The 12391-nt window shown below is 39.4% G+C and overlaps 1 protein-coding gene across 8 annotated transcripts in view; it reads right to left on the minus strand.

The window, feature by feature from the left end:
• Positions 1–4373: 4373 nt before the first annotated feature.
• Positions 4374–12391, minus strand: part of YAP1 (Yes1 associated transcriptional regulator) — a 96828-nt gene continuing 88810 nt past the window's right edge. For all 8 annotated transcript variants that reach the window (XM_082494884.1, XM_082494887.1, XM_082494888.1 and 5 more), the window contains 2 exons: positions 8703–8815; positions 4374–8079 (listed from right to left, as the gene is read on the minus strand). In XM_082494884.1, coding sequence (XP_082351010.1) covers positions 7841–8079; positions 8703–8815 — 352 coding nt within the window. In that variant the 3' untranslated portion in view covers positions 4374–7840. The remainder of the gene's footprint in view (positions 8080–8702; positions 8816–12391) is intronic.

Below are 12391 nucleotides of genomic sequence, written 5' to 3' on the forward strand. Positions count from 1 at the left end.
GTTTAAGCTAGTGGAATCGGATACATAGCTTGTACTACATTGCAAAAATTATACTTCTTGGTGATACCACTCAGTAAAAGACCCCAAAAATAGCACGGCTTAGAGAATAAGCGAACAGGAAGCTCTTAAATACAGCTTTAGCCTCAAAGCATTCTGCAAACATTAACATTTCAGTGCTCCCTACACAAGTAAAACCGTGCAAACTGTGCCAAGCAGCTTTCCTGGGAAATGGTAAAATACCTCACTTAGAAGCTGAGCAGAGTCAGATGTGCCACTGCCAGGTGGGAGTCCTCTTTATCTGGGGCAACACGTCCCAGCCAGAGCGCATTTTAGAGAAAACATCTATATCCTTTGTTTCAGTTGTCACCAATGCACTCACTTCAACAACTTGACCATATGTTAGAAGTTAGTGACATTAAAAATAAAATGCAAGCAAATGTGAAGCCAGTTACCACAAAGAGACAAGTCCACCAGATGTCTTCACTTCGCTAGGAGCGAGACATTTCTAGAAGCAGCTGAGAAACTGTGGCCTCCTGCAGCTGTACGGACCTTCCAGCCCGTTTTCAGGGGCCTCATCAGACTTCACTACTTTAATTTAAAGGTGACCATAAAGCAAAATCCAGGTATCACAACAGTAAGCTTCACCGGCAGAGATCACAGTTGCAAGGAACCTCAGCCTTACTGCAACCATGGATTTTCATGTAAAACCAGCTGATTTTCCAAGCCAGGGTGAGCACACGGGTAACAAACCCGTACACCGATACTACTGTTTGCCCTGACAGGTTTTCTAGCATTCACGCCAGTAAGATGCAAAGAGGAATTTCTGTTTCTCAGTGATCTGTCGATGCGTATCACATTCAGATAATTCTTAGAGGAATCTGTATCCATAATAAAGACTCCCAAATTTAATTCAAGTGCCTCAAAGGACTGAGTTAAACGCCTGGGGGTGAAACTCCTTGCTGCTTCAGTAAGAATGCCGAGAATGCTGAGAGGAATGACCTTCGTCTCTCTTGCTATTCTGAACTGGCACCAGGTACATGTTTCAGTGTCTAACAATAAACACGCTTTTAGGGAAAACTCTGGGGTATTTCTTGTTGTAAGCTCTGCTTTCCCTGAACATTACTCAGACGGCGTGCTCAGGCGGCTATTTTAATCCTGCATTTTAATCCTGCATTCGAGAAAGATCCTCAAAGGCTGTTTACAGGAGCCTTTCAGGATCTTTAAAAGGAGAGTCATGTCTTAAGTGAAAAACTAAAATTAAGAAATGAAGGAGTTTTACGTACTGGTTTGTAGAAACCAGTTTTACGTACTGGTGTGTAGAAATTTAAAAGCCAGGGCTTTAAAGCAGTCATTAGGATCATCTGGGGGCAGGGATGAAGGTGTGGGCAGGCACAGGCTGCAGCAGCAGCAGAGCTTTAACAAGTCCAGCAGTCGTCACCTTTTGCAGGCACTGGAACCCTTCTCAGCAGCAGTCTGGATCTCTCCTGTACACCAAGTGTAGGCTGCCACACCGGCTTTGCTTTTGCTAGCAACTTCTTGGTCTGCATGGACATCCACAGCCTGCTGCAGTCCGCAGACCACAGTCTGAAGGCCACTGGTCTAACCAGAAGGCACCTCAGTTACTGCCATTTACTGTGAGATGTCACCACCTAAATCATGCAATTTCTTAGAAGTGTGGGCCTGGGATTTTGTCATACGCCCACACAACCAGTATATTGTTCTAATTGTAGACTTTGAAAGTCCAGATTTAGAGCTGAACCTCTCCGAGGCCTCTGGGTCGCACTCTTCAACAACAGATGCTGGGTATGAAAGGATTGTATCGCTTGGTGAAGTCTAACAAGGGTCACTTGTCAGTCAAGAGAGCTGAGACAATTGTATTTGCATGCCTAACAATGAAACTATGAGTGAAAGACTGAATAAAACTATCAGCATTTTTTTTTTATAAAAAAACCCCACTGTTAACATCGGGTTGAAGTTCTGGTTAGGAGTCCTCCAGCAGGCACGGTGGCACCGGCGCAGGGAGAACTCCGTGCCGCCGCTATGACAGCTGGCTGCAGAAATCAAAGCAACAAAATGGGAAAGCTGAGCTACTCCAGTCTCCAGAAGTCAAACCAGAACAGTAATCCACCATCGTTCAAAAAATCATGCTTGCCAATGGCCATCCTGCAACCGTGGTTGTGTTGCACGTTTGGAGTCAGGCTGTGATTTCTGCATTATACTACAGACTTCAAACAGGAGGACAGCTCAATTCTGGAGAGGAGGAAAGCCGTTCTCCTTTGGAGCTGGCAACAGCACCTAGCACTACAGTCTGTCTGCAGGTGTTAGGCAAGCAATACTCACAGACTGTAAATACAATAAATAATTTAAAACACACTAGAGTAGCTCAGAAATAACATATAAGGGAGAAGGAGGAAGGGCATTTCAGGTGGTATCCAACATATCATTTTTATGGAGCTCTGTTTTGTTGCTGCATAACATTGAAGAAAAAGCCTCCTGGGCTGCTCCTGACTTCCTGTCCCTCTCCTGCCACTTTAAAAAAAAAATAATCACATGCTATTAAAAAAACCGGGAAAATCCAATAAAATTACTTTGCTTCTCATGATCTAATACAAGCCAGTTTCATATAAAAAATACTATTATCAGAGTGACCAACTTCATTCCCATATAGAGAAAATAATACCAGTCAGTAACAGCCTACATCTGCAGCATTCAGTGTTACAACCTCTAATGTCAGGAAAATAAGAATCATGAGTTTCCCACTAGGAAACAAAACTGACAAACCACTAGGCAGCTTTGTCAGATGTATCGGCATTTATATGTTTCTTATTCAACACGCTTCCTCTTTTTTTTTTTTTCCTTTAGAGAAAAACACTGGCTTTTTTGTTTAAGAGACATTAAGTACCAGATAGGGTAGATGGTACAAAGTTCTACCCTATATTCTAAAGACAATTTGGTTCCTCAGTTAGTGTTGATTTTACCATTTTGTGTCAGCCAAGATTTGTCATGCTGTACAGATGTCTTCCTACTTTGATGACATCTAAATATAGAGGGTGCAAATAAGTATTGTTAGCAATAAGAAGTGGTGACAACAAGAGGCAAGAACACCACCTTTACTCTGCAACAGGAACACATACACTATGGATGCTGATGCTGTAAATTAAAATCGATGGCCCCACTTTATCTCGGAATGAACCTCCAAAACAGGAGGTGCTAGACAGAGCATAGCCTCATCTCAAATAATTTGTTAATGAACCTAGATGAAAAACTTTTTTTTTTTCCTGATAACTTGCACATTAGTACGAGGAAGACTCAGAGCTTCCTTGGAAGCATACTATTTCTGGCTTACTGAAACCAATACTTCTTATTTTTAACTAAGTGTTGAAAATACTTCAAAAAGAATCGCCAAGTGAGCCTGGAACACCTGGACCAGACATCCTGCTTTGCTGTAACACAGTCTATTCAGAGCTGCCTCAGAAGGTCACTCATACTTCTACTAGTGCAATACATCACCGCCTTATAAATGGGAGAGAGTGATATCAGCAAGTAAAATTGGTTCCTTGTCATGCCCTGGCACTGGCTTTCTGCTCCCAGGTGCGAGGTGTGATGTTAAGTTTAAATTTAAAGGATCTGAGTGAGTAAACCCACCTCTGCAATCACAAGTAAAAGACACTGATATAGAAGCATCTAGCCCTGGACCTTTAACTAAGAGAACACACAACTGCACTGAATGTCACGGCGTTGAGGCATTTCAGTGCCTCAACAGTAACAACTGAAATGCCATCACTAATTGCATTACATTAAAAAAAAAAAACAAACACCACCTTTCAGAATTTGGATTTTACAGAAGGTCAAAATTAATGAATCCTGTCAAGATTTTTTTAAACTAAAGTCTTCAGACACTTTCAAGGTATGTCATTACACATTTCACAATTCATAACTCAAAACTTGGAAATGAGAATAGTGTGTCTTTATTGATAGTCTAACACAAATTAATGTATAAACTTAGAGTTAGCCAAAAATGTATCTTCTACGTGGGAAGATCCTGAACATTGCAAGCATATCTGCAAAAAGTGGATGCTTTCTCATAGTAGATAGCAGGTGCTCTGTTACCAGCTCTCACCGTAGTGCCATATTCAATTATTGTTTTGCACAGACTGTATAAGGCTCAGTAGAGTCACTGTCTCTGCATTACTGCAAACACACAGAGACGTATATGTTAATGTTAAGTCTTCACTGGGACTCCTTTGTCTCTTAGGTGAGCTTGTACATAATGTTTGCAGGACTGGAGTTTATGACTACAAAAGCTGTGACAAGGGGGACGAGAACAGACATACCACAACAGGAATTCCAACAATTCAATGCATCCATCTTACTGAAGGAAATCAGTATCTTTACATACTACTGAACGTTAAAAACAAACAAAGATGTTTAAGCACAAAGTATATATTTATACCAAATAAAACAACTGAAAAAGTATTACATAAAGAAAAATAATGTAACAGAACATACTTAAGTACCTAACTTACAGTCATGCTCATATCTAAAAGTAACATTGGTAACTAATATATATAATTTTTGACAAGGGTGCATTTAAGAGTTCTCTAACATACAACATTCTAAATGTGGAGAGTATTTTTTCCAAGATACAGAAAACAAATTATTTTACACAGGCACACCTGTTAATTTGTATAAAAAAAAAAAAAAAAAACAAAAAACATGCTTGTAAGTGAAAAGGTCACTTTAGTACTAATTTACCGGATGTGTGAAAGCTATGTAGTGTTAATCATGTTGAAATCGTCTCTCCTCCTTTTGCATTGGTGAGCGCCAACACTGAATGGTACAGTATTTGATCCATATGGTTCGCTGACACTGCAACCTGTTTCCAAGCAGTAGCCCTGCTCGGGTGTTGAACAGCACAGTACTGTACAGCCCCGTCTGTCTGCATGTAGTGTATTTATAACTAAAAGCTATTACAATTATTACAATGATTTCTGTTTCAATATATACATCAGTATAAAATACTACGCAAAACACTTTTGCATTTCAAACAATTTTAACCACTTCATCAAACAATGCATTTGCAGAAGTAAAAAAAAAAAAAATCCAAATTAATGTTGATTGCCAACAGTACAGCATCTCTATGGTATGTTTCCTAATAAATGAGAGAACGGAAATGTATTAAAATCAATTAAAATAAGTATCACAAAACAGAATTAGTGTTAGAGCAGTTCAAGGATTCCCAGTTTGTCAGTATCTACCCTAAGCAGTGCTACCCAAATACAGTATAAGCCATTTAGTGTTTCTACAACGAGAAGAAAACATTCAAATATTAAAGCTGTGACAAACACACAAAAGCAAGGAAAGAAAATTTGTTCTGTATTCATCCCTGTTGTAGCAAGGTACAGCGTATCAGGAGTTTGCACTCAGTGCATCGTATGTGCTGTTATACCTGGATACAACTGTGGAAGACAACTGAAATGGAATAAACTCTGAATTTCCTCGCTGTTGTGCTTTTATGTCAGACCATTCAAGTTATAACAGCTTAGTGTCTTTTTTGTTTCCTGAAGGGAAGAAGAGAGAAGAATTCATAATGAAATTGTAAAAATGCTACTAAAATCCCTATCTTGGACACAATATACTGCTTTAGGAGCTACTGTGTCATTGCACAATATAAGTGGCCTATTAATGGCTGAATTACTGATGTAGCAGAATATATTTATCATTATGGATGTGTTTTGAAAATTTGTATTTTAAAACCTGCCTGTATTCCATAACAAGCCACAAATAAATTTCATGTATTTCAAACACTAATATCCTTACGTAAAGTAGTAAGTGTACATTTATAGTGGCAAATTTCAAATCTCTGCCTCTGCTGCTTCAGTTTTTAAAATGAGACTTGGTTCAGAACTTTCATTCATTACATTATCCTAAACCAGAACTATTTCTGAAGCACAAGAGTCCAAAAGATAATAATAACATTGGGTGTTGTTTTGTTTTGCTGATTCACTCCTAACTTTAAAAATAGTCAATGTCTTTTAAAAAAAAAAACACAAAACAAAAACCCCCCAAAAATCTCTCCCCAGGAGAAGTCCCTGCTAGCTGAGATTTTTTTCAAACCCAAGTTTCACGCTTACAGTATCTTTATAGTCATGTTATACACCCTTGAAAATAAAGGCTCATGTTGAGAATGGTGACAGGCCCTTAATTATATAGGTGTTAACTGGTGACACTATTTTTCATCAGAAAAAAAAGCCCCACAAAACTTCATAGCTTATACTGAAAGTTTGATTCATGCTCATCTTGTTCATTTAAAAATACTCTTTGGAAACTGTGTCAACTCCTGCAGACAACTTAGTGATACATCTTTTCCTGTTAAAATAAAGATAATTCATATTCACCTCTACCCCATGCTAAGCTCTACTACTAATATACACTTCATTACCTGCTCATGTCACCATCTAACACATATCTTTACATTCTTCTACATATAGTGTCCAGGGCTTATTTTTCACCAAACAGAATTTGATAACTATTACACTTAGGAGTTTTTCTTGAGGATTTTTTTTTTTTTTTGGTGTTCTAGCCTTTTCATTGCAACTTACGAGTGATATTAATAGTTCAGACTTTTTCCATGCTAACTTAAAAGGAACTTTTCATAGTTTTTTCCCATTAAGGATTTTAAAATCTAAACTCACTTAGATATCAAAACTGAAAACCAGAAGAGAGATCAGATGCATCTGTCATTTTAAAATGGTTTCTGCTACTTTAAAATGCATTTAAAGATTGTACATACGACACTTAGGATTCTAACTTTTACATTGCTGCAATCAGATTCTAATTCAAAATCTTGCAAATAAACATGAAAAATAAGCCACTGGTCATGAATGCTAATGATTACATTCAAAGCTAGCCTTTAAAAAAATAAAAAAGTTACAGGCAAAACATACTGGTTTATGTACTCACTAGCTTATCAGGCTACAATAGGCATGTTTTAAGTATAAAAAAAGCAGACAATTCAGATTTAAATAAGACTATGTGAAATCAGAAAAAAAATCTTAGATTTCACTATTTAAAAAAAAAACCAACCACCTATAATTACTTCCCGTTCTACAGCTACAGTTAAACAAACTAACAAAAATAATCAAAACTATTTTTGACAAACAAAAGTTAGGCTAGAATATGTGACAACAAAGTTCATATATGTTTCTATGTAAAATGACTCATGATTTACTATAACATAAAATATGAACAAGAGCACTTTGTGACTAATGAAAGAGCTACTAGTAGAAACACTTAATGCCAAACAGTCTTCAGCCCTCCTTTAAGTCATATCTCCAAATCAGTATTGACTTCTTTTGACCAGATACATCATTTTTGGCTTGTCACCCCAGTATGTCATGTTTTACCACTTGCCACAGGCAGCAGGAGACAACTAGCTGAGCAAACTACAAGCAGTGACATGCAGAAATTAACTCTCAAATCTGAGTACTTAGGTAAAATGATACGCAAGCGCACACTAGGACAAAAGGAATGGCATTCGTCATCCAAATAGGCTCATCATCTCTCCCCACCCCCCTTGAACAGTAGTTGCAACAGCAATAGAGAAAGATCAAGAAGATGTCTGTTCTTCAGAGTCAACTGTGGAAAAAAGTCAACAGTATATAACAGCAGCGATGGACAAGGAAGAGCAAACCAAAAGAATCTTGTTGAATATTTGTTCTTTTACTTTTTCTGAACACAAGCCAAAGTGTGCCACATTGGCTCGTTCTGAACTTCAGATACAGATGTCCTATTCTCCTTAGATCCTTCACAGATTTAGAATTCAGTCTCCCTGAGGCCCCTATAACCAAGTAAGAAAACTCTCTTTATCTAGCTTGGTGGCTGCCAAGACAGATTCCATGTCATTAAGGATGTCAGAGCTCAAAGCCTCTTGCAGACTTGGCATCAGTTCTTCTCCTTCTATATTCATTCCATCTCCTTCCAGTGTCCCAAGGTCCACATTTGTCCCTGGAATGGCTTCAAGGTAGTCTGGGAAACGGTTCTGATGGGACGGCATGTTACTTTGGCTGATACTGTCACCTAGTTATAACACAAAGAAGGATGGATATTAAACGTACAGGAAGTACCAAACCCACAATTTATCAGGACAACTGGTTAAAGGTTAATCCTGTATCTCTTGCATCATACAAGCTATATGATTCATAGAAATCCATCACAATAACCAAAGATGACTTGAGTGCATGCAGATGTACAAAGAACATGCCTTTGATCGACCTTTTCACCTACTACTGACCCAAATCTCTACAGAACTTTGATGTCATTTAGCATGTCTGCATTTTTACACTTAAAGGAAAAAAGACAATACTGGGTCAGCTACTGTTTTGAAGCACTATTAGCAACACTGGATGAGGTACTACTCTTAGCTCTGAACAAACAATATTACTTAAAAAAGCAAATGGACACTCTACTTCCATATAACAACAGGAGTGATGTTATTTATTAGCAATCCCCCATCCTCCCAATAGAGTTGATTACAAGTACGTTTTTCACAAATTTAACTATGCTATTTCTATTACAGAAATAGAAGACGGTAGAAAAACAATGCAAAAAGTATCACAGTTCCTCAGAGTTGCTTGTTTTCATTGCAAAAGGACAGAAGTATATTTGGAAAACATGCATTAAGGATGTACACAAAACCAGACCTGTATCCATCTCATCAACACTGTTCAGGAAGTCATCGGGGGTTCTGGGTACACTATAACTGCTCATGCTGAGTCCGCTATCTGTGCTTTCATCTCTGGAGTGATATGTGCCACTGTAACAGAAGAAAGGAAGCAAAAAATGAAGGTAGAGTACTGAAGAAATTAAAATACATGCTTGTTTTTGAACCAATTCAAGGGCTCTGAAAACACTGCTGTCATGAGAAGTGCTCTATTCTCAGCAAAAACTGAAGCCTTTGTGTGAAACACCTGGGGTTTATTTTATGCAGACCTTTTCCAATTAAAACCGTATTATTTAGATTCAATTTAACTTGATGAGAGCATACTTGAACAGCTTTAAAAAAACTGCCTACCTCTGTTCTGCATAGTTTTAAACTCTTCACACCCACACACAGCTAAAAGCCATTGGAAGCATATCACAGATAGTTCATGATGATGATGATGATAATGGCATACCCTTTCACACTTCTATAAGGATAAAAAAAGTACGTCTAACTCCGAATGTGCCCATGTTTTATCAACCACTGAAGTGTATTTTTAGGTCATTGTTGTTATAAATAGAAGCTATAGTTGGAACTCCTTTAGCCATTCTTCAACTGCTTCCCACTGTTGCATTACTACTAATTCAGTCACACATGTCATGGCAAGAGATCACCCTAATATAAATCAAATACTGGTACAGAAGCCATTCTGTAAACAAACCCCGTTCAGAACAGCCGTGTTGACAGAACAGTTAACAAAACAGTGATGGCACAGGGCCTTACATGCATTCATTTTTGGACTGCCATCTTAATGCCAGTGGAGCGAGCAAGACCAAGAAAGCTGTAGTGGGAATTTTGGGATGAGGTGGGGGTAGGAGGTAGGCAAGTGTATTCAGTCTACATAGCAAGGGTTTTGTAGCAGGGGGGCTGCAGGGATGCCTCTGTGAGAAGACACCAGGAGCTGACCCCACGTCAGACACAGCTGGTTCCAGCTGGCTCCAAAATGGTTCTGCTGCTGCCCAAAGCTGAGCCCATCATCGACAGCGGTGGTGTCTCTGACAATGTATTTAAGGAAGGGTAAAAAAAACCACTGTGCAGCTCCTAGGAAGGAGGAGTGAGAAAACGTGACAGAAACAGCCCTGCAGACCCCCAGGTCAGTGCAGAAGGAGGTGGAGGAGGTGCTCCAGGCACCAGAGCAGAGATTCCCCTGCAGCCTGTGGAGAAGATCACAGTGACACAGATTGTTTTCCTGCAGCCCATGGAGAACCATGCTGGAGCAGATATCCATCCTGCAGCCTGTGGAGGACCCCGTGCTGCAGCAGGTGAACACATCCTGAAGGAAGCTGCAGTCCACGGAGAGCCCATGCTGGAGCAGGTTCCTGGCAGGAACTGTGACCCACAGAGAAGAGCCCAAGCAAGAGCAGGTTTTCTGGCAGGAACTGTAGCCTGCATAAGCAGCTGTATCTCCTAATATCCAAGCTTCACAAAATATTTTCAAAATCTGTATTTCTTCAGGTTGTGGTAGCATTCACTGAGAATCCTTACTGATTTTCCAGCTTGAGGACTAAATGAAGATCAATTTGACATACTGTTCAAATTAGTGTTTGAAAACATACTGATCCTTCTCATAATGTGTTTATGAAATATATAGCGCATGCCTTTTTGTCAAGTATGAAGCACCAAACAGATGATGGTTGTTGAACAGCTATTCAACATCAGATGCAAGTAGAATGCCATCAGCCATGAATATAGATATATATGTGTGTATATATAAGATTTCACAAAGACATCTTTGCCATACACGAAATAAATCTAACATTTCTTTATAGTTGTCTTAAGTATTTCTTTTTTTTTTTAAAGATTGATTTAAAAATAATATCACTACACATTTGATAACAATCCTTATAATTAAGCTATTTAAACCTTCTGTGAAAAAAAATGCTGGTTTACTTTGTGGCACAAAATACTAAAAACAGAACCGAGACTTTGCTGAACTAAATCACTCCAGTTGAGAAGGCTTTTTGGCTGCTGCTCTCACACTTGGAATGTTCAGCTTTTTCTCTTCAAATCACTCTGTAATACACATTTCCTCTTTCTTCAACAAGAATTTCTTCATTTAGTAGTCACACCACCCAAAATTACCACATGCAACTAAATTGCATTACCCAAAATAGAGCGGATGCTTCTTCAACTAATACTTGTTAAAATATGTGTATACAGAAGAAGAAATCCCAATTTAGGAGTTAAACTGAGAATTACCGTCACTACCAATATAAATCTAACAGACAAAAGTATATAAACAGAGTGGCAAACCAGAAGTCTGCCTTGCTGGATGTCCCATTTAAAAAATAAAATCTACCACAATGACAGCAAGTACTGAAGACAGCAGGCAGAAGACTGACTACATAAATAAAACCACTACTGTGCATTTGCTCCAATGTAGCAATTATTTTCTAAGATTTTTTGGATGTTCTGATTATACAGGCAGTGGAAATTACTCAACTACCTAAACTTTGGATATCCAACTTTAGTACATCAAATTAGGAGGACTGTCTTGCCAGGAACTTAAATATAACCATAGAATGGTTTAGGTTGGAAAGGACCTTGAAGATCATCGAGTTCCAACCCCCCTGCCATAGGCAGGGACAACTCCCACTGGACCAGGTTGCTCAAAGCCCTGTCAGTTGGCCTTGAATGCCTCCAGGGATGGGGCATCCACAACTTCTCTGGGCAATTTGTTCCAGTGCCTCATCACCCTCAAAGAGAAAAATTTCTTCCTAATATCTATTCTATATCTCCCTTCTTCCAGTTTGAAGCCATTACACCTCGTCCTATCACTACACACCTTTGTAAAAAGTCCCTCCCCATCTTTCTTGTAGGCCCCCTTCAGATACTGGAAGGCTGCTACAAGGTCTCCCCAAAGCGTTCTCTTCTCCAGGCTGAACAACTCCAACTCTCTCAGCCTTTCCTCATAGGAGAGGTGCTGCAGCCCTCTGATCATCTTCGTGGCCCTCCTCTGGACTCACTCCAACAGCTCCATATCTTTCTCATGTTGAGGGCTCCAGAGCTGGACACAGTATTCCAAGTGGGGTCTCACGAGAGCAGAGCAGAGGGGCAGAATCTTCTCCCTTGACCTGCTGGCCACACTGCTTTTGAAGCAGCCCAGGATGAGGTTGGCCTTCTGGGCTGTGAGTGCACATTGCCAGCTCATGTTGAGCTTCTCATCCACCAATATCTCCAAGTCCTTCTCCTCAGGGCTGCTCTCAATCCATTCTCCACTCCACGTGCAGGGCCTTGCACTTGGCCTTGCTGAACTTCCATGAGGTTTGCATGAGCCCAGCTGTCCAGCCTGTCCAGGTCCCTCTGGATGGCATCCCTTATATATATACATCCCATAAAGATAGAAGAAACATTTCTCTAAGTCTGAACTTTAACATAAGGGACATCAAGGAGATCTTTAGGGCAGAACTATTGTACTGCTGTATCTAATTCAGAGACAGCAATGCATATCCACAAATGTCCTTTTTTAAAATCCCTTTCCCTACCCATATGACAGAATTAAGTGCAGTGATGTACATAAAATTACCTAGAAGGGGACAATTCTCAGACCAATATGCAGATTTAGATATTCTGCACTCAAGTCAGGTACAGATTTTCAGTTAAGTGTTGTGTAAGGAAGGGCCAGAAAAA

The sequence above is a fragment of the Vanellus vanellus genome (assembly GCF_965231255.1).
Source record: "Vanellus vanellus genome assembly, chromosome: 1".
In the NCBI taxonomy this organism is placed as follows: Eukaryota; Metazoa; Chordata; class Aves; order Charadriiformes; family Charadriidae; genus Vanellus; species Vanellus vanellus.